Raw genomic sequence first — 27,093 nt, forward strand, 5'->3', positions numbered from 1 at the left:
TTTCTGTTTACTGCCTCATTTGGATGTCCACTGCGTTCTGCACCATCAGTGTCGCAAACCAAATTGTCACAAATTGTTGTTTCTGATGGAGTAGAGTCCTTATAGTCTAATGAACGGGTTGAAAAACATGAAAAATAGCAATAAAGGTCCTGAAAATATGAGCGGTAGCTCATTCGATTCGGAATCACCTCCAGAAATATGTTTTTGAAGGATTTTGGTGCAGATAAAAAATTGCAATTGTTATTAACAAAATTAATATTAATGAAATTAATAAAATAACGTTAATAACTCAAAAAATATTAATATTTAGGCAATTTTGAAAAAAGCTCGTTAAAGAGGAGGAAATTTCCGATAAAAAAGACTGGACTCCCGAAACTCTATCTCCATTATATATAATTTTAATTTGACGTTGAAAATAGGGTTCCGCGCGGCTGTTACGGCATGCGCGCGCTGCCGCTAAAAAGAGTTTATCAAAAGAAATAATTTTTAATAACATTAAATGTCATTTCAAAAATTTGAAAAAATCTAGTATCTTCTAGTATCTTCTAGTATCTTGAATGAATCGAGTCCCGTAGAAAAAAAAGTTTCATCACCATTTTTCAAAAACTTATTCAATTGTTAACTAACAAATTTTTTCCCAATCTGAATGAATTTTTTACGTAATCTGTTTATTAAATTGTTTTAAACAAATAGAGAAATTCAATATTTTTTTTGAAAATTTTGTTTTTCCTATTTTGTTGTCTAGAAATAATTATGATAAAAGAACTTTTTTCTTGATTCTAATTTTCAATGGTTTAAAATCGATTTTTTTATATTTCGATTGTTTAAGTAATTAGTTAAGAAATAATGTTGCTTTTAAAAATCATAATTTACAGTTTCAAATATTTTGGTAAAAAATATTTTTTAATGTATTATTTAATTGTTTATTAGCTTAACAATTTGTTAAGAACAAATATTGACCAACGTTATATTTTTTTCTGAATCAGAAAAAAATTATAAAAACAGCTATATATAAAAAAGTGCCATACAAATTATTGATTGATTGATATTAGAAAGTATTATAATAAATAAAAAAAATTATGGCACTTTTCTATATATAGCTGTTTTCATCATTTGTTTCTGCTTCAGTCAATATTTGTTTATAACAAATTGTTGAACAATTAAATGATAATTTTTTTTGCCAAACTATTTAAAAATATTAATTATGATTTTCAAAAGCAAAATAATTTATTAACTAATTATTTAAACAATCGAAATATAAAAATCGATTCTATGTTAATAACTGCCATTGTTTAATGTGAAAACAGACATAGCCAAATATCAATTGAAAAAAAATTCATCAACAATTTTTAGATATTTCATTTTGCAATAGTTATAAAATATAATTAACAAATTAATAAATTTTTATGAACTTTTATCGCAGGATCGTATGAAGTATATATATCAAAAGAGTTCCACGAAGTTTAAAATTTATAGGCCAATCATTCATACCTTTTATCCCATCATTTATGCCAACGGAGATTGGAAAAAATTTGTTAGTTAACAATTGAATAACTTTTTGAAAAATGGTGATGAAACTTTTTTTCTACGGGACTCGATTCATTCAAGTGTTAAGAAGATACTAGTAGATACTAGATTATTTTTAAAATGACATTTTATGTTATAAAAAAATTATTTCTTTCAATGAACTTTCTTTAGCGGCAGCGCGCGCATGCCGTAACAGCCGCGCGGAACCCTATTTTCAACGTCAAATTAATTTATAAATAATGGAGATAGAGTTTAGTGAGTTGGGACTTTTCTATCGGAAATTTCCTCCTCTTCAACGAGCTTATTTCAAAATTGCTTAAATATTAATATTTTTTGAGTTATTAACGAAAAACTAAATACCATTTTTTTTTTATCATATTTTGTTAATAACAATTGCAATTTTCTACTTGCACCAAAATCCTTCAAAAACATTTTTCTAGAGGTGAGTCCGAATCGAATGAGCTATCGCTCATAATTTTAGGACCTTTATCTCTATTTTTCATGTTTTTGAACTTGTTGATTAGACTATCATAACAATCCGCTTGAACGGTATTTTTTCCCATCAAGAAGCAGTGTAAAATTAAAACAAGAAATTGTATTTGGTCCATTGTTTTGAAAATAACGAAAATAGTGTCACTTTTCGCGCAATAACTCACAAACTCACGAGAAGAATATCATGAAATTTCCACGGCTTCCTTTTGAAAGTTAGTACTAACTGAAATAGCCGTGAATGCTTAAGATTAGCCCAGGTAGTATTTTAAAATCATTAAGTTTCGAGAACTATAACCTGTCAAAAATATTGATGTTGACAGTGCCTGTCATGAGCACTAATTCTTCTTCATTTGGATCGTTTATACAGGTCCAGTGAAAAACTCTGTGAAAACGCACTTAGCATTCAACTTTTTCATATTTTTCTCAGGTTCAGTCAGATTTTGCAACTTAATTTTGAAGTAGTTATCCTCAACCAATTAAGCTGAAATTTTTCATACATATTAGTTTGGAAGACAATACTTGATTATCTGAGTGACATCATTCAATATCCAATATGGTGGGCCGTGCAAGATGGTGGACTAATTTTTTTTTGTACTGCCATTATATGGATACTAAATGAAAGGGTTTGCTGAAAAGAATATTAGGGTTTGCTGAAAAAAAATACAAAAAATAAAATGACGCCATTTTGAATTAAACATGGCTGCCTGCCCAAGATGATGGATTAGTTTTTCATGTAACCACAGAAAGAGTGGGAATTTGTATGTTTTCATAGATAGTTTAGTAATAAAGTTGAAATAGAGACGTATTATTGGATCAACACTAAAATGAACCTGTTTGAGATTATTACACAATTCTTACCTCTTAACAATTTTTCAAATTAAAGTTCTAACTAATTCCAGTGGTTATTACATAAATGACCCTTTTCCTGGGTTCAGGGAATAGAATACGAAATACGAAAAGTAACTTGTAAATACAATACAGCTACTGCTCGAGATGGCGAAACCTTCGTGATATAGGTATCAAATGGAATGGTTTTTGAACAATTAGATGTATAAGTTTGAAAATGTCCTTATAGGATGAAACTGCAGTAACGTCAGTTACAAATAAAAGCGGTAAAAAACATTTTAATTCTCATTTTTCATTAAAAATTCATCTTTGTTTCATTCTGTTTCAAAGTTCTATACCTCTGTGAAAAACTACAAATTCCAACTCTTGCTCTACAAGAGTCTTGTACTGTCAAGTGCATTACCGAAGAATTCGTATCTTAGGTTTATCTCTCTATGGTCCGCCTCACTGATTATTTAAAAGTCTGGGAAATATCTGAGAAATGAGGGAATGATATTTTTCAAGTGGCATACTTGAGATTAGTTAGGTATGCAGCTGATCACTTATTGGGCTATAACGTTCAGTTTTGTTTAAAGAGGGTCGTCTTTGGAAATCAAATCTAAAGCCGCATTCAGACTATGCAACAAGTTCTGAAACAACATACTTCAATACGTTGTTTATAGAAAAAGAAAATGTTTTAAAGCAAATTTTGTTTATTACAAGTTGCTCTGTTTCCGTCATAAGTTGGTAAAGATCAAACATATTTTCCGATATTTCGAATGTTATTGATATTTTCTTTTCTGTTCTTACTGTTTTTTAGGGCTTAACCTTTTATAATCTGATGAATAAATCAATAGAGAATATAATAATAAAAGGCATACTGAAAAGTTCACCCCAAAAAGTAACAACTGCTTATTAAAAACCACTGAAGAGTCCTATTAGTCAGTACCTAACTTGTAAAATGAAAATCATTTACTCAGTTTGGCTTCCTATACTTCTCCATCATTTTACAAAAGGTGGGAAACTTCTAAAGGAAGTAAGAAAACATTGTATGTCAATGAAAACTTACAATAACGTGTAAAACTATGACCATCGTCTTCTAGTGTACTTCTAGTGAGTCAATAATCTTTAACTCATTGAAAATCAACCAAAACAATAATTTTATTCATATTTGATTAAGGGAAATATACTCCGTGCAAAGTTACTGTAACTTCGCAGAGAGAAACATCAGCATTATCAATCGACTTGTAATCCAGACAGCGATAATATCGGAGATTCTTGTAAACAATTGACTAAATGATCGACCGCAATAAATACTATAAACAATGTTCCCATCTTATCTAAAAGTAATTCATTGAAAGTCACGTTCGTGTGCAAAAATTAATGCAAAACAATAACGCAACGGCGTCAATTCCACCAAAACGAGCATCGATTATATTTATATTCATACAGAAAATAATGAGTTTAGGCTAGTATTTAAAAAATTAGTTCATAACTGAGATGAGAAAATCTCAGTGAGGTTGGAATATTCGTAATGGAAACGTTTTATAGTAGTTTTTTTTTCAAATCAGGACTCAATAGTAACTCAGACATTATTGTTTGTTTGAAAGTCATTGAAAATGTTATAATTTGGTGAATGTTCGAAAATTCGGAGTTCCATTGTCTTAAAAAGATATTATATTTTATATCTATTGAAGAAATGAAATTGAAAATGCAGTACCAGGCCGAAATATTGGAATGATTTAGTTAAAATAGAAAAAAATTAGCAAAGATGAATAAGCAATGCGTATAAAAAATTAAAAATGTAAGAACGCTAATTTGTATAGCAAACAAATTAATGTGACCTGGAATGAACAGAAAATAATAAAATACTTCACGACGTTTCGATTGTTAGTATCCACAATCGTCTTCAGGTTATAACAGTTAGATTTTTTTATTGACTTTCATTTCAGGTCACAATAATTTGTTTGCTTTACATATGAGCGTTTCTGAATTTTCGATTTTTTGTATCTCCATTTCTTCGTCAACTTTTTCTATTTCAAATAAAAACTCATTCAAATATTTCGCTTCATTTCAGTACTTTCAATGATTTTAGCATTCAATTTATTTTCATTTTACTTATTCTTCCATAGATTTCAAATCTGACAACACCTTTCATCATAGACAATAGAATTCCAAACTTGTAACTTTCATTAGATATCATCATTAAGAATAATTATTTATTTTTTATTACGTAATCAAGCTGAATCAAAATAATATTGATGGCATAATTTGCACTTTCATGAGAATAATTCACAAGATAGTCTTTATATTTACGATTTGAAAGTGAAATAAAAAAAAATTATTCATTATTAAATAATAGGGGTCACAACAGTGTTTCTTAATTGTTTTTCTAACCAATACCAATCGAGCAATCAGCAGAAGAGAAAATCCCTTCTCCTAAACACTCACAGTTTTATCACGATGGTATTGCAATCGTTAAGAAACTTATGAAGTACTATTTTGGAACCTTTGGTGTAGTAATGAATATTACTAGAGTTTTTTCTTTCCCAACACCAAATCGTTATTTTTACACCTCGACACGAGTTTCGATCACCAAGTGATCATCTTCAAGAGGAAGATAAAACTAAAGAGGAAGATAAAACTAAAAAAATAACGATTTGGTGTTGGAAAAAAACTCCAGTAATATTCATCGTTAAGAAATCCAAAAGTTGAAATTTTGATGTCTTGTGATATTCCTTTCGACAAAAATATCTATTGTTTTGATTGGCTTCCGGGTTTTGCTTCTTTGGTTATAATATCCAAACGTTTCAACTGCAACTGCGGCTGTCATCTTCAGTGGCGTGGTCGAAGTACTCTTCTTGACGTGTCAACTGAAAAATTCTTATTAATTTTGGACTCCTATGAGCATAGCCATTTTGATTTGTGCAACATCTATCTTGAAACCCTCTGACCGCGGATATGCCTATCACAAATTCCCCTCATTCCTCATATCTTCAGTGACACGCCTGAAAGGCATACACTAGCACTAGCCTGTACCCACGTACTCTTTTACATACCTTCTAAAAACACACAAAAGATATGCTCTAGCAATCATTTCTTACCTTCCTGCGGACCAAACGAATGTCTCAAAACACTCGGTTGATTCGGTGGAATGCCCTGAGAAACGACTTGGGCGAGTGGAAGAAAACATCGAGTACGCCCAATCAGCCACTGCTTGCGTAGTACATCAAAACTGACTTCTTTTTGTACCTGCCCAACACCCACTTGTTCTTGAGTTAAGTCTCCGAAGACCGGAGCCAGTTGCAGACTCGCCAGCAATGACTGAGTTCAAGTGAATTTATACAGAGTGTTGTGATTTTTGTGGATATGTGTGTGACGTAATTTTTCTTGAATGAGAAAAAACAGTTTTGAAATTTTTGGATTTTAGTTGAAAAATTGTTTCATCACAATGAGGATATTAAACTTTTATTGGTAAGAACATTTTCAATATTTACCATCATACCTTTGTTTGTGATTAAGGAGAAAATTCCTCTAGGTAATATTAGTAACGACTCATATCACTGAAAACAAGAACATAAAACAATCATAGGTTTGTAAAAACAAAGAGTGCTTAACTGTGATAAAAATAACTCAAGTTTTAACGAATTCTCAAAGTCTGAGAACGGATTGAATGATGTATATGCCTATGTTTTTGTATAAAGATGAAGAAGTAGAAAGCTAAAAAACTAATTTAATAATATTAATATATGAATCTTCACCATGTATGTTGAACTTTTGCAATTATTAATATACCTGATTGTGTGATGTATAATGAAGTTCAAGTAATTGAATTTAATTTACAAATCATTTTGAGAAGCAATTGGAAAAATTTAATTATTTGGTATATATCCAAACCAGTATACAAGAATTGTACTAGAAAAGCAAATTCGACTTTCAAAATTAATGGTAACCAACAATATATTAAAGCAATCAGAAAGTAATGAAAATGAAAACAAATGTGAGGTAATAGTATATTACTCAACAGTGAGAAATGTGGCCATTACTCCAAATTCTCCAATTAGTCAGTAACTTGTCGTATTTACTGGATGTTTTTTGAGAATTTAGTTAAGGTTCATATTTCCGTTTTAAACCTCTTTTTTCAAGTACGATTCATTTCTACAGAGCTATTCAAAATACACTTGTTACCTGTTATATTTTTCAGATTGTGCAAGGTAACAAATACCCAAAAAAAGGTCGATAAAAAAATATATGCGGATTCTTGCAGTATTCTAATTTTTTCATGAGTTTCTTTCGTGATAATTTTTGTTTAACTCCATTCTATAGCGTAATCACCAGATCATTTTAGAATATCTCCGCTATCCCTGATTCTGTCATCTGTTTTCTCCTTATATATTCACGGTGTTCATTTTTTTCTCACATTCAGGAATCTTGAGGTTTCACCTATATAACTTTTTTCAAAGGAACACGGTATATTGTAAATACATCTTTCGCTCTTTCAACCGTATTTTCGGCTTAAGTTTGTGTCAGAAGAGATCTCAATGTGTTGGTAGTTCTAAAAGTTGTTCTCACATTATACCTATATAACCGATGCTCTCAATTACTCAAACAAACCGGGAACATAAAGTAAGACGTTTGCTGAGCGGTATGTGTATTGTTGTTGCCTTTGTGGCAATGGGAAATGTTCCTCAATTTGGGTTATTACAGCAAATGCAAGTTTGAATAAAATAAAGTTCAATTCATGAGTTTTTCAAATTTATTTCGAAAAGTATTCAAATTGATATTTCAAATGTTGGGTTTTAATTTTTAAAGAAATTTGCTTCTAATTCACATATTGACAACAGCGCCTAGAAACATATCAATGGTGTCAAATTAAGGCAAAATATAAATTATAGTTCAATACCACCTCCACAAGCCACATAAACAACAGTTGTTTTGTTATTTATTTATATAGAGGAAGATAGGTTAGGTGCACAAAATTTCATATGTCACAGAATGTCTCGGAACTCGGAACATAAGTAAACAGAACAGCACGCCTCTGAAATATGTCATCTTTGTCTCATACAGGTAACAGATTCATTGTCCTTTATTAGCTATAACCGATGTTGCCAAATGGTGAAATAGAAACGAATCCCTTTAAATGTTGAATGCATTATTTCATTCCTTTTTTTTAAGTATTCAAATAAGTTTTTAAAGAAAAAGGTTGAAATTATGAGTTTAAAAATGTGTTGTTTTAGAGCTCTTTCATGAAAACTACTTGATTTTCGTCAGGAGGAACATTCCCCATTGTGGGATCTATATATGTTGTATATTGCTTTTACCAACATCATTGAGAGCTTTTTTTCAAACTGGTAGCTTTCAGCAAAATTATTGATTTTGAAAGCCAGTACACAATATTAATATCAATAAGCGTCCAGACCCGGAAGAACAACTCCACCATACATTGTTTTGTTATATCTCAAAGAGAAGCGTTTTCAATGAATACTCCCAGTCGCATTTTTACCGACATTTTCAACGATCATATTTCAATCAAATCACACAAGACTTTATATTTTTTTTTTAATTTAAGTTGTTTATTGTCCCTTCAACCATTCAGGTTATTAGAGACGGCATATTACATGTCATAATAAATATAAAGACTGTTATTTACATAAACCTTTCTTTTAATCCACTCTGTTTAGTGGTGAAAATAATATGAAAATCTATTTTGATAGTTTTTGAGTTTATTGCGTATTGGTGCTGGGGACTGATTTTATAATATATAGTGATAATAACGATATTATTAATTAATAATAATTATATTTCGATTACATCGAAGTCATGGCTAAGGGTGAATATTTGTTAATTAATTATTTTTTTCTGAGCAGTGGGTTGCTTCGATGTAATTTTAAAATATTAGAGCGAAACAAAATTTGGATGGGTAGATTTAAAAATATTTGGTGAATCTCGTAAACATTTCAGTGAATTATAGCAAATAATGAAATTTTCGTGTTCAAAAAATACAAACTACAGTATATCTATGACATATCTATGCGTCCCAGTTTTTTGTTACAGAATTACAATATTGATTTTTTAGTTGAAAATACTTCTGGTATATTCTATACTGTAAGTATGCTATAAAATGAACTTCAAATAATCAAAAGAAATGTGCCACAACAAAATTATAGTTTCAATACGATTTCAAATCATAATCGATATGTAGGACCCGATTGCGAGAAAAATCTGTGAATTTTCATTTCCTCATTCATATCTTACATTCAACATTTTTGTTTTAATTACCTAATGATGAAATAATACAATTCTTTGAGTTAACTGAAAATGATGACTTTCATTAGTTTTTACTAGTTATTCTGAATTTCAACAAATCCCCACTATATCTCCCATCAGTTCAATCAAAGAATACACGTGATCGTGCAAAAAATACATATCGGAAGGGGTTACATTATTTGTATAGAGTTAATAAGGGTCCAAGAACCTACCTTTGAGGAACGTAGGTGCTAGGTGTTTCGTAATTCTTTAATTTAACGTATTGTCAAATTTTGCTGATATAGTAAATAATAAGTCGTCCTCGAAATTGACTTGTTCATATTAAAACTGGGAAATTGTTTACATTTAACATTTCTCAAATACTTTACAAATATATTAAAAAGTGAAGGGAAGATTTCAGTCCATGTCTCCTAAAAATGATATATCTATATCGCAGAAATATTTGTCATTCTGAAATAAAAATTGCACACCAGGTAGATGACTTATTCCAAGGTATTATTGACCTTTCTTATCTTCATAAAAATTTCACTTTAAAAGGGTGTCTGGGAATCTATGAAAACACTATTTATTTACTATCGGGATTATTCATCGATACTTAGACTTTACTACCGTAAGTTCAATGAATTGATTTGAACGGGTAAAAAATTGGTGCATCTGGTTTTCATGATATGCTGGCATACGGCATACATGATGTTATACCAAATAGTTCAAATAGCTGAAATAATTGTTTGTAAAAATTCACTGACTCATTTCCTTCCAAGAAATATAAATTACTCAATACATAAGTGTGTAGGTACAATAACCCTCCTGAAAAGTGACATTACACGAAGTTAAAAGGATAGAAAAGAGTGATTTCATCTAGATCACATAAATGAGGCACTGACATAAGTTTTGCTGTTCATTTTTTGAATTTAACCTTATTATTTTTCGAGTTGTCAGAAAATGAAAATTGGAATTTTAAGGTTATAATAAATAAGTAATAATGATTTGTGCTCTATTTATTTTAGTTGTAGAGATTTCAAATTTTGATATGGTTCCGCCCATTATATGCGCGTTCATTATAAGACAGTGAGAGATAAATCTCAAATATTTTCCTAGATTTGCCAACCACTACTTACAAGATCGTCATATTATTCTAAAATCAACCGTTGTTTGTGTTTTCTATTTAAATGAGTCTATAATCTTTCCAAATCTACATATACAACTGATGATATAAAAAGATAAAAGAATTTGAAGCTTTAATAACTTCTAATTATTATATGCGAGTGCTTTCGATAGCAAGCTGTGCTATCATCTTCATTGCTCTACTCGAACGTATACGGTTAGAACGCCATAGTGGAGGCATTTGTCCTTTACTTTCATCCGGATGTCTCTTTGAAGGATGAAAGGAGAGGACAACTACCTGTCCTAAGGCGTTCTAACCGTATCAAAAAACAAACAAGAAGATAAAACGTTTACTTTGAGTAGAGCCATGAAGAAGAAGCACAGCCTACTATCGAAAGCGCTCGCATATAATAATTAGAAGTTATTAAATCTTCAAATCCTTTTTGTGAATAAATAATAATATTAAAATATTGAAAATGAAGGGAAACTAGTTGCATCAATAAAAAAAAATTACACAATTTATATAATATAAAAAGTTTGTCGGGAAATTTACCTTTTTCATAAATAACAATTTTTTTATAATTACTAGTCAAGATTATGTTACATATTGTTCTTTTGTTCATATATACAGAAAAATCTCGCGACAAGCTTTCATATTGTTATAAATTGTGTACTGGTAAATGGTAGTGATTCAATCGAAAGTTCATTTTATCCATTTCCAGTGGATTTAGAGTAACGTCATGCTTTTTTCACATTCTTTTCAGCAAATCAACTCATATGATACCATATCACATCAGTCTACTATCTTGGGCTGTCCACCATATAGGATTGAGAGAAACCCCTTGCATTTGGTACCATCATTATGGGAGGTTATAAAAAGTGAATTGTCTACCATCTTGGGCTGTCCACCATATTGAATTGAGAGCAAACCCTTTAATTTGATACTCATATCATGGGAGGTCATGAAAAGTGACTTCTCCGCCATCTTGAACGGTCAGCTATATCTGTTTAAAAAACCTGTTCAAAATTTCTTTTTCCGTTAATCAGCTGTTGCTGCCATACGAACGACAACTCTCAGAAGTTGAGAAACTTGTGCGAGTTAAGGACTAACGAGGTCTTACCTTTTAACGGGTGAACCCTAAATCCTATTGATTTTACAATGCAGTCACTCATTGTTTTTCACTTACTTAGACCCTAATAAACAATAATGAATCGCGATTTTGTAATTTTCCCCATATTGTATTAAAATGGCGACTGGAAAGTGGGTCAAATTCAACTTGCAAGATTTGATTACAGAGACCGAGACAAGATAAACAGAGGTAAACTAAGGTCATTGAAGAGATATGCGAAATATCAAACTGGATTTCCTTCACCTGAAGGCGTTCGTCGTCAATTTCAACTATATAGGATTGCATATGCAAATGATGATTTTTGCCCCCAAACTTACCTAAACTAAACAACTGCTTAACGAATTTCCACGAAAACTGTAATAATGTAACTCAAGGCATCCAACATGTAGATACCTGTAAAAATTCAATTATTTGGCGCGCCAGGGGAGTCGCTACAATTAAGTAAAGAAGAAAAAGAAAACAAAGAAGTTCATTAACACATTATTTCCGGAAGAACACTTTTCTATAATAAATCCGAAGACAATTCAATAGAAATCGTTTCTTCGGAGTTGAATCTTTATTGACATTATATCGAATCATTACAAATAAAATTTTAGTGCTCAAGTAGCACTTTAACGTTTTCTATATGAAATCAATTTAAGAAAACAATTAGGTACCGTTCTAACTAATACCTAGTTAATTGCGTCTATCTAATACTCGTTCAAAAATGTTATCGAATAACAAACTTTACGAGAACATTCTAAAACCATTATTTCTGTTCAGATATTTTCAGATTCCTTGACGAATGAAATATTCAAATAATGCTCTGTTTGATCACATAAAACCTTTCTTATATACATCCTACCTTATGAAATATTTTACTTTAATCCCTATTAGTTTTACTATTCACAGGTTCAAAATTTGGTATATTTCTGAAAACACAAAATAAAGCCATGGGACGTATGGGACATATTACTTATTCAAAATGAAAGACACAAAATGCTGAAATGAATATACAGTAATATTTGAGATGTAGATAGAAAAACAAACTCGTTTCCCAAAAAAAACGTAACTTAATTTTATGACAATAAATTCACCGGAATAGTTCCCATGGAAAAATAACTGATTGTTCATCAATGAAACACTCAATACACTGGTATAATAAGGAATACCTATAATAATAGACCAAGGTCGATACTAAAGCCAAGGATTTTATTTCATTAATGCAAATATTCATTATTCATCTTCCTAAAACTTGTTTTTGATTGTTGATTATATTGTTTAATTTTTAATTATCCCACTGACCAAATTTTTAATATTGTATTTGCCAAGGACAGGAACATGTAGATATTTAAATGTTTATTCATCTTAATATCATCTGTTTTTTTTTCAGTATAATAAATCGGAACAGCTAATTGTACTTTTTCTTTCGTGTAATTCAATTCGTGTATGAAAGTAGTTATTTCAAGAAGGTTTTTTCTTTTAGTTTGTATCTGAAGGAAACTTATATGCATGATGTACACATCTTTGTACCTTTCTTTCCTGAAAACTAACGTGTCTTTGAAATGTACCCCTTTCAATTGAAACAAGATTCCTATGGCTGGGATTAAATCAAATTAGAGTCATCATGACATGAGTAGATTTAACTCATCCACTATATACAATCGTATTGTTATGAATGAAATGAGTGATTCATCTTGTAATGTTATCCAGATTAGTGCTGAGGAGGAAATAAGACAAATGTCTCATTACGAAACTTCGAAGTCCACCCTTGAGGATGGTACTCTATCATATGCTATATTTTGTAATTTCCTATAAATGATATCTGATCCAATTCCATAACAAATGTTTGGAGTACAAAACGAAGAGGATAAAGTGATTTTTGTGTAATTTTGAGGGGTATTTTCTTTCAGTTTGTTATGCAGGATCTATACACATCTTTGTGAAGAGTTTGTTTTGAAATGAATTGCCTTCTACATTCTTCTGATTGTGTTACTAATGGGAATTTTCTATTAATTGGTGACTTCAATATCCCTAAATATGATCTAGACTTTAATGATACCAAATTTCAGTACAACCTGTGACGATTGTATCGTCTCGAAATGTGATCAACCTTTTGTTAGCATAGACGTTCATCATCCTGCACTTTCTATTTCATTGAACTGTCGTACTCCTCATATCAATGACTTTGCTATTAATACAACAGACGCTATTAAGCAATTCAATTTTCGCAAAGCAAACTTTCCAGCTATGTATGAACTGATCAGAACAACCGAATGGTATGACGTTTCTGAATGTACTGACATCGACTCGGCATTACACAGCATCTTCTCTCAAACAGTTCCACTGAGAACATTGAAAACACGTACATTTCCCCCACGGTTCGACGCCAACGTTATCAGCCATATAAAAAAAGGAATTAGCATATAAAAACTATAAGAAATATAAAACAGCATTTTATCAAAATCAATTCTCGGATCTGAGAAAAACTGTCAAAACTAAAATAAAAGCAGCATATAGTCAATTTACAAACTAAGCTGAAAATGATATTTTATCTGACAGCTCGACTTTCTGGTTTTTCATACATAGTAAAAAAGGTCATTCGCGTATACCGGGTATAATGAAACTTGATGATGAGGTATTTGATAAGCCTGAGGATATTGTCAATGGATTCGCCAAGTATTTCAGAAGTGTATACTTAGTTTCGGACGAGAATATGCTTCGTGAAAATTCTCATGATTCTGATTTAGATGCATTAAACATCACTGCCTTCTCTAAAATCGATATTATTACTGCTTCAAAAAAATTAAGAAATAAACTCACCGCAGGCCTTGACAACGTTCCTAGTCTTGTGATAAAGGACTGAATCGACGTTCTCTCCAAACCTCTAACAGGCATATTCAACTTGATTTTATCAACTTGTGCCTTTCCTGAGCAGTGGAAAACGTCTCGAATTTGTCCGATAATAAAAAAGGCGACTCTAGCGATATCACAAACTACAGGGCGATTTCAATTTTCTGTAACTTTTCTAAACTCTTCGAGATATGTGTGCAAAATGTTATGTACTCTCATATTCAAAAAGTTATTTCTCCTACTCAGCATGGTTTCGTACAACAAAGATCATGTATGACGAATCTTGCATGTTTAAATCAATATCTCTGTACGTACCTGGACAAGCAAAAACAAGTCAATGTTGTTTATTTAGACTTTCAAAAAGCCTTCTATCAAATAGACCATTACGTTCCTCTCAGCAAATTGGCAAAATTGGGACTCTTTAACCAACTGCTCACTCTAATTGAATCATATCTAATTAACAGAAAACAATTCGGCGAATATGAATCTTTCAAATCTGCCCAGTACGTAGTTACATCTGGGGTACCACAAGGTTCCAGTCTTGGACTTCTTTTATTTTTTATTTTTATTAATGACTTGGCAACCTCTTTGAATATTCTTAGCCTACTATTTGAAGACAACCTGAAGCTATATTATAAAATCGACGACATTACTGACTGCCAACGTGTACAACATAAATTAGATGTAATCAAACTTTGGTGTGATGATAATCGTCTACAATTGAACGTATCCAAATGTAAAATAATATCATTTACAACAAAAAAGCGAACTTTAATGTACGATTATTCAATCAACAAATCTACAATAAACCGCGTACATGGGATAAAAGATCTTGATATAACATACGACAGTAAATTAACATTTACAACACATATAAGGAATATGACTGCTGATGCAAATAGGATGCTTGGATTCATTTAAAGAAATGGCAAGACCTTCAAAAGTATTTCCACCTTAAAATTACCATATTTTGCGTATGCCAGATCTAAGTTAGAGTATGGCTCTTTGTTATGGAATCCGGTTTATGACTACCAAAAAACATCAATTGAGAGCGTACAAAGGAAGTTCCTAAAATACTTATGTCTAAAAGTTGATGGTCAATACCCCATGAGAGGCATCGATCATAACACATTGTTGACACGATTTGTTATGACATCTTTGGAAAATAGGAGAGTTATCCTTGGTATAAAATTCCTGCATAAATTACTCAACAACAATATTGACAGTACGGTTCTTTTACCCGAGATCAATTTCTTAGTACCAAGAAGTGAAGGTCGGCACAATCTGAAATTCTATTGCGAAGCATCACGCACAAATATTATGCTACGATCACCATTGAATTTTATGTGCAGTAGCTTCAATAAAATCTGTGAACACTGCGATATTCATTTCGACTCTCTGAACGTCTTGGTATCTTGTGTCCATAATCGCTTGTAATAATACTATAAATAACTTTTGTATCAGTACTGTTACATTGTAACTTGTAACATTGTAACATGATTTGTAACATGTTATATACTCAATTTTTCATTCCTCTTTGTAGTTCTACTTAAACGATTATTTTATATATACTTTTTTTTTGGAAGTTTCCTACATTTAGTCGTGTCTTAAGTCTTAATTTGAAATTACAGCACCATTTTGAAACTTGGAAATTCATATAATTCCTTGACTTTGTTGGTTTCAACTCGATGATTCATTATTATTTATAATTTTTACTGTAATATTTCGCAAACGTTGAAGAATTCTTTTCGTTTCCTTTTACTCTTTCGTAACCATTGAAGATTCAAACTAATTACTGGTTGAGAAAATTATTCATCTGATATAATTACACACCAAATTTCGATGAAAATAAAATGGTGGAAAGATAGAGACACTGATGTACGGAAACAATAAAGATCATCAACCTCCATGGAATGTTTACTTTCTATTCATTATCTCTTAATACTACACCTTTTTCATACATATAAATATCTAAACGGGCCATAAGTGTGCTTAATAAAGAATTGTTACCTCGATCTACTTGAGTTCATTTGTCTTCGTCAGTAGACTGCAGACAGTGCACTTTCGTGCACCTAGATGGAATTTTCTGCAAATATTTTAAGTACCAGATTCTGAAAGCAACCGTTTTTGATAGCATCTGAAACATGGATTGATGTTAATGGAGAATTATTTGAAAGTGTTCTAAATCACTTCGTTTTTTTGTTTCAACTAGATACTAATTAATATTATTCAAAAGATGACTCTACCCCATATATATTTTTGAATTCGTTTCCACATTTGAGTATTTTATGTTTCAGAAGTGGAAATAACTAGTTTACTATACAGGATGTTTATTAAACATGCGACAAAAATTTAAGGGACTCTTCCTTGTCGTAATATTCCTAATTCTGACATTTTATTTCGACAGCTATATTTTTTTAAGAATCGTGTAAAAACTTTTTAACTAGGATTTACATTTGTTTGAAGGTGGTTGACAATGTTTCGTGGAGTATTTCTTCAGTTCGGACTTCCATTGTTTAATATAATATGAATTGATTTGAAATCCCTGAAAAAAATTAAAAAGAATAACCGAAAATAACAATTTTATTAAACAAAAAACTGAAATTATAAAGAAATAACATACAAGCTACAACCAAAAAATTGAAATATTAGTAAAAGCTGAAAATTGAAATTATTATTAACAAAAAATGAAAAATAAAAATTTAAGGATTCCAACCAAGTTACGTCACGACGTTTCGATTGTAAGTATCCACAATCGTCTTCGGGTGATAACTGGACTTACCCGAGTCTAGTGGAGATACGTAGACGACACCTTCATAATATGGAACCATGGGAATGCAGAACTAGACACTTTCCTGAAGCACATCAACAACGTAAGTCCTTCCATCACTTTCACAATGGAGAAGGAAATCCACAACGAATTGCCTTTCTCAGACGTATTGGCGAAGAGGACCGACACTAAATGGGAAACATCTGTATATCGAAAACACACTCACAAAAGACAGTATCTGAACCAGAAATCCAACCACCATCAAGACTCTACTAGACCATGCCTTCGGGCTCTATAATACAAAGGAAGGTCTGGAAAAGGAACTAGGCACCATCAAAAACGACCTTCAACGGAATGGTTACTCCAGAGTGATGATAGAACAGGCTTTAGCTAGAAAACAGCAAGAGCTCCACAAGGAAGAGAAGCCGCCACAAACAGTACTTGTACTTCCCTACATCAGAGGATTATCGGAAAGTATAAGAAGGATTGAGTCCAAGTATAACATTAGGACCTGCTTCAGATCTGGGAAAACTATCCGTAGCAGCTCCATGAAAACCAGGCCACCGAACGTGGTCTGCGATTCCAAGAATTGCATTTATCGGATACACTGTGAGTGCGGAGAATCATACATCGGTGAAACTAAGAGGCTATTGAAAGTTCGCATTGCTGAGCACAAGAAACACATACAAATCCGGAATAGCAAATCCGGAATAGCAGAGCATGTTTGGACTCATCAACATAATATCAAGTGGACTCAAGCTGAAATCATCCACAAAGAGGAAAACTGGTTTAGGAGAAAATTCAAAGAAGCCGCGTATATGTTGTCCAACAACGCATTTAGTCAAGCCAGCGTAGAGATACGTAACATATGGAAACCTCTAATCAGGCGAAAAACGACATCAGGGAGATGACCAAACGGTCATCTCCCGCTAAAACCAATGAAGCGGAGAGAGGGAAGAGGGGATAGGTGAAAGCATTCAAATGACCTATAAATAGTCCGATCTCGAAGGAATAACTCTAGTTATTATTTGTTAATAATATTTTTAATTTTCAGTTTTTACTAATATTTTAATTTTTTGGTTGTAGCTTGTATATTATTTCTTTATAATTTCAGTTTTTTGTTTAATAAAATTGTTATTTTCGGTTAATCTTTTTAATTTTTTTTCAGGGATTTCAAATCAATTTATATTATATTAGACAATGGAAGTCCGAACTGATGAAATAGGATTTACATCTTAATCTTTTTTAAAATAGTCTACAGAAATAAAGATATCTGTTGATGTATCTATTTTTGTCATGTCTGTATCAAAATAAGTATCCGCGTGAAAGAACATTAGCTCGTGTACTATTTTAGTTGTAGAATTCTTCAGCAGTGAATAATCAAATAATAGACAGAAGAGATAATTCATTCTGCTTGTCTATTTCTTTATTCGTATGCAAGGAAGCTCGTTTGATTGTTCGATCATGAATATAAAGCGATGATAGCGGGTAAAAGTTGATGAATAATATAATCGACCAAAAGGCTCGATTTATTCTGAAATTGCAAAATAACCGTACGCTATTTTCCTAAACGAATCAGTCAGCTCTCATTAATGGGAACCACCTGAGAATGTCTGTCGAATTTAGTGAAAGTTATTTGGAGTCTATTGTGCCACTGTTGTATTTGAAAATGAATTTTTGTTTTATGAGTCATTCGAATCATTACCACTATGAAGAGTGAATGGTACAAAAACGTGTTTTGTGTATGTGATTTTCTTTTCCAGAGGGTTCAAACTGAGTGCATCCACTCCACCCCGGTAAAGATGCTGACTATTTCAATTTAGGTGGCAAGTCGAATGTTTTGTCAAAATTATATTGAAGTACTCTTATAAAAAATTCCCCAGAAATTTCAAGTTGTCTTCTTCATTATTTTGAAAAAAAGACCTTGAAAACAACTGTGTCTCCCAAAATAATTCAGGTTTTGACTTCCATTGAAAAATATAATTGAAGAGGGAAAAAGGGAAATTAATTCTGGAGTTCCACAAGGTTCTGTGTTAGGCCCCATTCTTTTCTTATTATATATTGATGGCATCACCAAGCTTAATGTTTCTGGGAAGTTCACCTTATTTGCAGATGACACTACCATACTTTGGAATAATAAAAACACCTGTGAGATGCACAAAATAACCTCTGCCGACTTGAAAAAAGTTAAAGATTGGTGTAATTCAAACATTTCATCTTTTAACTTAATTAAATGAAATTTAATATCATTTAGATGCTCAATCAACGAATTTTTTTTGAAGACAGATCACTGGAATCTAAAAATAACAGTAAATTTCTAGGTGTGTTCATTAACCAGAATTTAAAATTTGTGGATTATCTCACTAGCAATATCTTCTATGGCTGTTATGCGATTAGTATGATTTATAAAGAATTGGGGTTCAGCACTGGAAATATGGCGTACTATGCACTCATAGATTCTTACTTACGCTACGGAATACCGTTTTGGGGAGCATGCAGTCCAACTTTATTCAAAAGTCTACTCATTTTACAGAAAAGGGCAATAAGGTATATAGGAAACCTTAAACCAAGATACTCCTGTAGAATCTTCTCCAAAAAACATAATATTCTAACGGTAACTGCATTATTTATACTGGAATCTGTGTGTTTAATAAATAAGCATATATTAAATTTTGCTACATCCTCCTCCCATTATAACATCCGAAATAGCAGACACACTCTGAAACTCACTGTGCCAACTAAATGCATCACCAGAGACTCCATATTTTACAACGGTGGAAAAATGTACAAACATTTGCCTATGGACATAAGATCTGCCAATATAAATGACTTCCAATTCAGGAAGTTAGTCAAACAGTTTCTAACTGATAGACCCTTTTATACTTTGGATGAGTATTTACACTGATTTACTCATATTTTTTATTTTTATTTATTAAGCAGCTCCTAAGTTGTTTCTTTTTATGTCTGCTCTTTTATAATCTTGACTTTTACTCTTTTATATTTACATATCTCCATTTTAATATAGTTTGTACCCATGCGCCATTTTTATTTTAATTTCATTTGGTATGTATTGCATTTTTTAAGTATTTACTGTCCAAGCTTTGTCTACAAGATTATGTCTTGTGATAATAAATTAAGCATATTATTATTATTATTTTTATTATACGTATTTCAAGTTAACAATCCCTTTTTGTTTCATCAATATTTTTTTATTTTATAAAATTTATTTTATAAAAACCCACTGGAAAAAGTACTAAGGCACAGATCCTGATAGAAAAAAGCAAGATCAGCAATAATCCATGCCTACTTCAAATTATTGGAGTTGTGTAAAATAAAACCGACCAAGTACAGCCAGCATAGACACTGTTAATAACACTGATTACTTGCCCCGAAGTGATATTGATCCGAAAATCGATCTTACATAGCCATCTCTCAGTACAGATCAACATTTCTCAAACTCAAACTTTTTTCAATATCAGGATGAAGATAACGTAATAAATAACATCCTCGATAGAGACGTGTGCAACGTGTTGCCGTCATCAACTACACCAAACTGTAGTTTATTATCAGAGAAAAAATTATCTAGTCATAGTTTGTCTAGTAGTGGAGCTACTACTACAGCACTATAGTTCATAATCCGATTGCAGTAGCCCATTTTTGTCAAATTTCACTTTTTGAGTCAGGTCAGCTGACAATTTCGGACTAGGGCAATTAACCCCCAGGAAGGGCTTTGTGCTGGGTGACTTATTTATACATGGACACCAGTAGACAAAAAGTAAGAATATCTTATATATTCATTTCCTTGAAAGTTCCTTAAAATGAAGGCCAATTTCTGTTCCCACGTTTGGTTACACAATTTTCCTACATATCACGCAGTTTTTCATTCAATTTCTTAGGACCAGGACCGCGAAGAGAGGACTCTACACCGACCACTCATATGAAATGGTTTTCTAATATAATCAACTGTTTTTCTTTGTTTATTACATCTGTTAGGGAACATAGTTCTTGAGCAGAAAGATCACTCAGCACATAAGGACAGTGCTCAAATTCTTAGATATTTTCATTGCTTACTAAATTCAATTTTGTCTTCCAAATACAAAATCTGGATTGAAAACAATTGATTTTTATGCTTCCTCAAACGTTAACTCTTCATTATTCAACTCTTCACGTTCACCTTTCATTACATTTCGCCTCTGTTTGGAAAATGACGATACAGCAGAGCACACACACGTTGTACCTGCCCCGCTGGGGACCGAATCACGGTCAGATGGTAAGACAACGGCTCTGCCGTACCTGAAAGACCACTCACCATACAAACTAATCGGCTTCGTTAGGAATCTGGATTTATTTGGTCGAGTGTGAGCTACAATAAACCCTTGCGAGTTGCGGCGGAGGGTCGAATAGACCCACTCACTTTGGACCTAACATAACCTAACCTTCATTACATTCTTCAACTTCATTGAATCTTTTAAAAAGGCCCTATTGAGTTCCATTAACAAACGGATTCCCAGAAAACATCATTGTTATTGATTTATTGTCCTAGAAAATGTTTCAAATTAATATACCGGGTGATTCTCTAAGGGGGCTCTCCCCTATAATTTTTTTATTATTGGAGATAGAAATACGAAATTTGGGGGTTGTGTATTATAGTTCAATTTACATTTTTTGACATATTTACTTGCTTTGCCGTACTCCCGCTTTGACCGGAAATGACACCAACTTTCGATTTTTAAATGGGATATCCTATATATTTTTACTTATTTAGATCGAGAATAACATTCTAAATCCAACATTACTTCACTTGTCGAAATTTGACAAATAAAGGTCATTTTTATTCCAATTTTTATTTTTTGGTCTAAAATGCCATGGATCGTGTAAATCCCTTCATTCTTGATCAAGTAACATGGGAAAACTATGACACAGTCGTTTTATGAATTATTTCACAGTCGCAAATATGAATTTTTCCAGTTAACTTGATTTTTTCAAATGGAAAGGGGGTGGCTCATCGGCTTTTTATGAAAGATAATTTTCTTACGAATAATTTGATGCCACACACTATCACTTTATTTTCTTTATTTTTCTGAATAATTACAAGAAACGATCATATCTAATAAAAAATAATACGTATTCGGTATACTTATGTACTAGGTCCTGTTATTCTAGTTATCCGTGACAAACAATTGAAGCTGTTGCTAGGACTATCTAAACAAATAGGCTAATGAATATGCTGTCACTTTTAAAACTTTATTTGTTGTGTATTATAATAAGATATGTCAAATTATACTAGAAACGAGAAAATTCATATGTTGCTAATTTACGGAGAAACAAAAAAGGATGCAACTGATGCAGCTCGAATTTATGATCAGAGGTTCCCTAATCGTCGCCATCCCATTCGGCATTATTTTCCAAAACTGGAAAGAAAAATACGAAATGAACCAGAAGAAAATTCCAATAACTTCATCGTCAGTGAAGAAACAGAAGTAGACGTGTTGGTGTATTTTGAAGTGGATTGTACGGCGTCAATTCGCCAAATTGTTTCCGAGTGTGATATAAGTTATTCGTCCGTTTGGAGAATTCTTCGCAAATATATTTATCGATCATTCAACTACCAACTACACCAACATCTTTACGAAACCCTTCCTTTGACTTTTTCCATACAGCCTGTACTGTCTCAAGGAAAAGAAATCGTATTATTATTATTATTATAATAAAAGGTACTGGTCTCAAACAAATTTACATCTGATGCAAGATGGACATTTTCAAGAGCGATTTGGTTTCAATTGCTGGATGGGTATTATCAGAGGAAAACTTTTGGGGACAATAATTTTCGACGGACAACTGACTGCGGAACAACTGACTGCGGAAAGAGATCTACAGTTCCTTAGAAATCGAATTAATGATTTCATTGAAGATAAGCCACTGGCTAACCATGTTGATATATATTTTCAACAAGAAATAAATGTATTATTTCTTTTTCATATTCTAGATCACCAGATCTTATTCCGCTAGATTTTTTCTCTGGGGAAAAATTAAAAATCATTTTCAAAATACAACATCAGCTACTCTTGAAGAACTAGAGCACAAAGTAAGGGTGGCATTTCAGAACATCACTGAGGAACAGCTAATCAATGTGATGTGCGCAACAATTGAAAAAGTTGAACTTTGCCGTGACCAAGGAGAAGGCCATTTGAAAGTTTATAACCTTAATCTACAATAATGAAAAAGTTATAGGGGTGAGCCACCGTAGAGAATCACCCGGTAGATACGCCACTAACCTTTCTGAAGGAAGCGATAAAATTTGCGTATCGTGACGTCAATCGGTACCACGACAACGGTCGCAATTTTCCAATGAATATTTTGCAATTGATGCACAACAATTTGAATTAGTTCGCCAATAAGTATAAGAGCGAGGAAAGCAACAGTGGAATAGTGAAATAAGTGACCTGAAGAAATGAAGGCGTTGATTTTGAGTATCCACTTTTCCATTATGTTTATCGATTAACTCCTCAATTTGTCAAGAGGAGTGAGGAACGGACTACATGCTACTCAAGCTCATGCATTCATTATCATGAAAGCAGTCCTAAAACGAGTTTGTACGAGACAACACTTATGACACCCACTGTATTTGTTGAAACCATTTCTTCTTGGTGGTAAGAACGGCTATAAAATTCTATAAATCTGAGTCATTTTCCAACGTCTCCTATTTCAAAACCTGAACATAACATGGGACGATGACTAAGAACTGAGGGCAGGTGTGCTACTAGTGATTTTGGTTCGCTAATTGAAAACCGATATTTTCAATGATACTGCTGGCGTGTAATTGAAATACTCGGTATGAAACTGACGTGTCAGATTTCGTTCTGGAAACTCATTTTCGATAGTGTAACACGATTGAAGGACATAATGTATTTTGAATCGAGTTGGCATTGTTGGATAGCCGGGAAATTATGAATAGATTACCTACTACACTGTTGGAGGAAAATACCATCATCCAGAAACTTCCGAAGATGAAATATTTATCCGAAAGTTATGATAACGTGTATTCTTTTGAGGGAGAGTTTTTATTATCTGTAAGGATTTGATACTCTATTTCTGATGTGATACTTTTCGAAGGAGTATGTTTTTTCCTCACAATTTATTTATTCGACTATTTAGTATAACTCGAATCATACTCTTTCTATCTTAAATTGTTTGGAAAAAACCGAAGCGCTTTAAGCTTTATTTCTAGAATAATCAATTTCATGTAATGTATCTAATCAGTTTTTTGAATTAGATACAGTGCTTGTGGATTTCGAATTGGGTTTTCTGAAAAGATTTTGTATACAAAGAGCGTACAAAAATAATCATTTCATGAATCAGATACACATCACACCCCACGATTATGTTGGACAATATTGAACTTGTGTGGAGCGAGATGGAGTTCATTTTGAATATATTTTGTAAAATTTGTGAATTATTATCATTAATTTCAAAATATCTGGTCAACAATAACTTTTTATAGCATCTCAAATGTTCACAGAAAGACATTCTCTTACGTTAGTGTCAAAAAAACTCATTTATTGAAATTTTTGGGTGTGCTGTTAGAAAATGAAATCGTTGTAGGTAGTTTTTGGAAGCTATGGTAATCACTGCAACCAGTTTAAGGTTTTTAGAGAGTCGTTTTGTTCTATTTTTCAGTTTCCTCTGGTAATACTGATTGATTCTAGTTAGAGACCGAACTATATTTTTGGAAACTACATACTCATTAATGCCAACCCTCCTCGTTCGCCATTCATCATGTGTAAATATAGATCTCAGTGTATTCGTTGTTTTGTAAGAAGTACGAACATCATATCTATTGCCAATTGGTGTTTTTTCTCTTCAGATAGTCCTGGATTATGTATCTGTAGAGTAGGGAGGGAGAGTGCAGGCCCACAGCACTAAGGCCACATCTGACCCATTGTACATCCTCCCAAAGAGTTGTTCTCCTAGGTCATCGTCCAATTTGTTCTTCCCAGGAAGGTGGATGGGTCACTATGATACATCTCAGCACAGTTGACAGTGGCCAGTCAGAAATTCTACTGTTAAGCGTAGGTTTTTCCTGGTCATTGCCAGATATTACTTCGGCGCCAGCTTCCTAGGGTCGCCCAGGGTGATCCTCGCAAAACTGCATCCTTTGATTCCCTCCTATCTCTTTAGGGATTGAGCATGGGTGTGACGTTTGGCTAGTTCTGCAATTGTCGAAGTCGTCAGGCCGTAGGATCCTAAAATTCTTAGTCCAGCCGCTTCCTTGGCTGAAGAGTCGGCAGTGCGATTACCTTTACTCCTGTCGTGCCTTTGAACCCACCTCAGGATAATGTTATCATCTACCGAGGCTTTGGCTAAGTCTTGGTGGCACTCTAGTACTAACCCTGAGGTAACACGTTGTCTGTTCAAGGCTGATAGAGCTTGTCTACTATCAGTACACATTGTTATGTTTTTGCCAGCCAGTTCTGTTCGAACCACGCTGGTATTTTTCCAATTCCCCACTTAATCCTTAGGAACAGTGATCTGGAGTAAACTCCACATCCTGAGCCTTCTTTGCTTTTTGAGGCGTCTGTATATATGCGTATTGTGTTTGTAGCATCTGACTCTGTGTTTTGTTTTATTTGTATTTTGTAGGGTTTATTAAACTCAAACCTGGGTTCAATTGCATCACTGGCTGCCTGCAGCAGAGGTTGCGCAGTAAGCGCTTCTTGCCATAGGCTCAGCCTCAATTGACTAATTCCTACTTCGAGGTTTACACCAGTTGTGCGCAATCGTAACATGGCCATTCACGCAACCTCCCTATCGTACAGGTCGAGGGGTCAGACCATTAATTAAATCCATTGCCGCGGTTGGTGTTGTTCTCATGGCTCCTGTAATGTTTTAACAAACCAATCGCAGTATTTGTATAATTTTTGGATGGCCGTTACTTGTAGAACTTTCGGTCCTCAGGCAATGGCTCCGTACGTTAACATAGGTCTTATTATTGCAGTGTAGATCCAGGTGATCACACGGGGTGAAAGACCCCATGTGCGTCCCACTGTCCTTCGACATTGCCCATAAGCCACATATGCTCTTTTTGCTCTACTATGTAGGTGAGAGTTCCATGATAGCTTCCTGTCGAGGGTGGTACCAAGTTATTTCAGTTTGCTTTTGAAGATTTCGGGAGGTTTTAAGCCCGATAAACTTCTTCCTGGTCCTGAAAAGGACCATTTCAGTCTTCTTGGGATTGATCGACAGTGAGTGTTCCTCACACCATGTTTCTATCAATTTGTGCCCATCCTGCGCTATATTGCACACTGTGTTCACCAATTTGCCGGTCTACAAGATAACTATGTCATCTGCATATGCAATTGTGTAGAATCCATTATTGTTGAGGTGATTAATCAGGGTATCCAGAACTATGTTTCAAAGAAGGGGTGATAAGACCCTTCCCTGTGGATATCCCCTCATGACCAGTTCTCTCACTGTGATGTCTTCTACATTGATACTTATTGCTCCATTAGAGAGCATCTCTAGTATCCCTTCTCCTACTACCAAAGGTATATTACTGGAGTTTAGTTGCTGGGTAATTGTTGAAAAGGTTGTTTTATCAAAGGCTTCCTCGATATCTATGAATATACCCAGGGTGAATTCTTTGTTGTCCAATGATCCTTCGAATCTGCCAACCTGGATTATGGAATATAATGTTAGTAATAGTTGTTAGTTGTGTTGTTAGTTTTCACTAAAAACATAATAATCCAACAAAAATATTCACATTTACCAGTTCTAAACTTGATGACGAACCACAGGTTGTTAAATGCTCTAATTGATAAAACTAACATTTTTGTAGGCCCAGGAGGAGGTCTGGAAGCAGTATCGTTGTTCTGGACGTGGAACTGGACTCTGTAAAGAAACATCCAGACGATTTAGATGACAGCATCGACTACAACATGGTGATGATGCTGCCCGGCGACAATGGGCCTCACAGGGAAATGGCCGTTGACGTCCCAGACACCTTCATAGCCAGAAATAAAACACCGCCTAGATATCCACCGCCCAAACCTACCTTGCAGGTGAAAACACTTTCTTTATATAAATATAGTCTAATTGTTAATTCTTATAGTTGTTTTATACATGTGTACATTAAAAAGAGAAAATATG

At 33.1% G+C, this 27,093-nt stretch overlaps 1 protein-coding gene and 1 long non-coding RNA gene across 2 annotated transcripts in view; one reads left to right on the top strand and one right to left on the bottom strand.

Moving 5' to 3' along the window:
- The window catches only part of sdt (MAGUK p55 family member stardust), a 177,996-nt gene that overhangs the window by 96,129 nt on the left and 54,774 nt on the right, over positions 1-27,093 (top strand). Inside the window, 1 exon segment of the mRNA XM_074183381.1 lies at positions 26,783-27,005. Coding sequence (XP_074039482.1) covers positions 26,783-27,005 — 223 coding nt within the window.
- LOC141485829 (uncharacterized) lies at positions 22,175-26,838 on the bottom strand. Its single transcript, XR_012467490.1, has 2 exons — positions 26,714-26,838; positions 22,175-22,358 (listed from the first exon to the last, which is right to left on the bottom strand). It is a non-coding gene; the product is annotated as an uncharacterized lncRNA (long non-coding RNA).

This window comes from Leptinotarsa decemlineata, unplaced genomic scaffold (genome assembly GCF_025532065.1).
Source record: "Leptinotarsa decemlineata unplaced genomic scaffold, Ldec_3_MD MMD2_tig00026336_RagTag_RagTag, whole genome shotgun sequence".
In the NCBI taxonomy this organism is placed as follows: domain Eukaryota; kingdom Metazoa; phylum Arthropoda; class Insecta; order Coleoptera; family Chrysomelidae; genus Leptinotarsa; species Leptinotarsa decemlineata.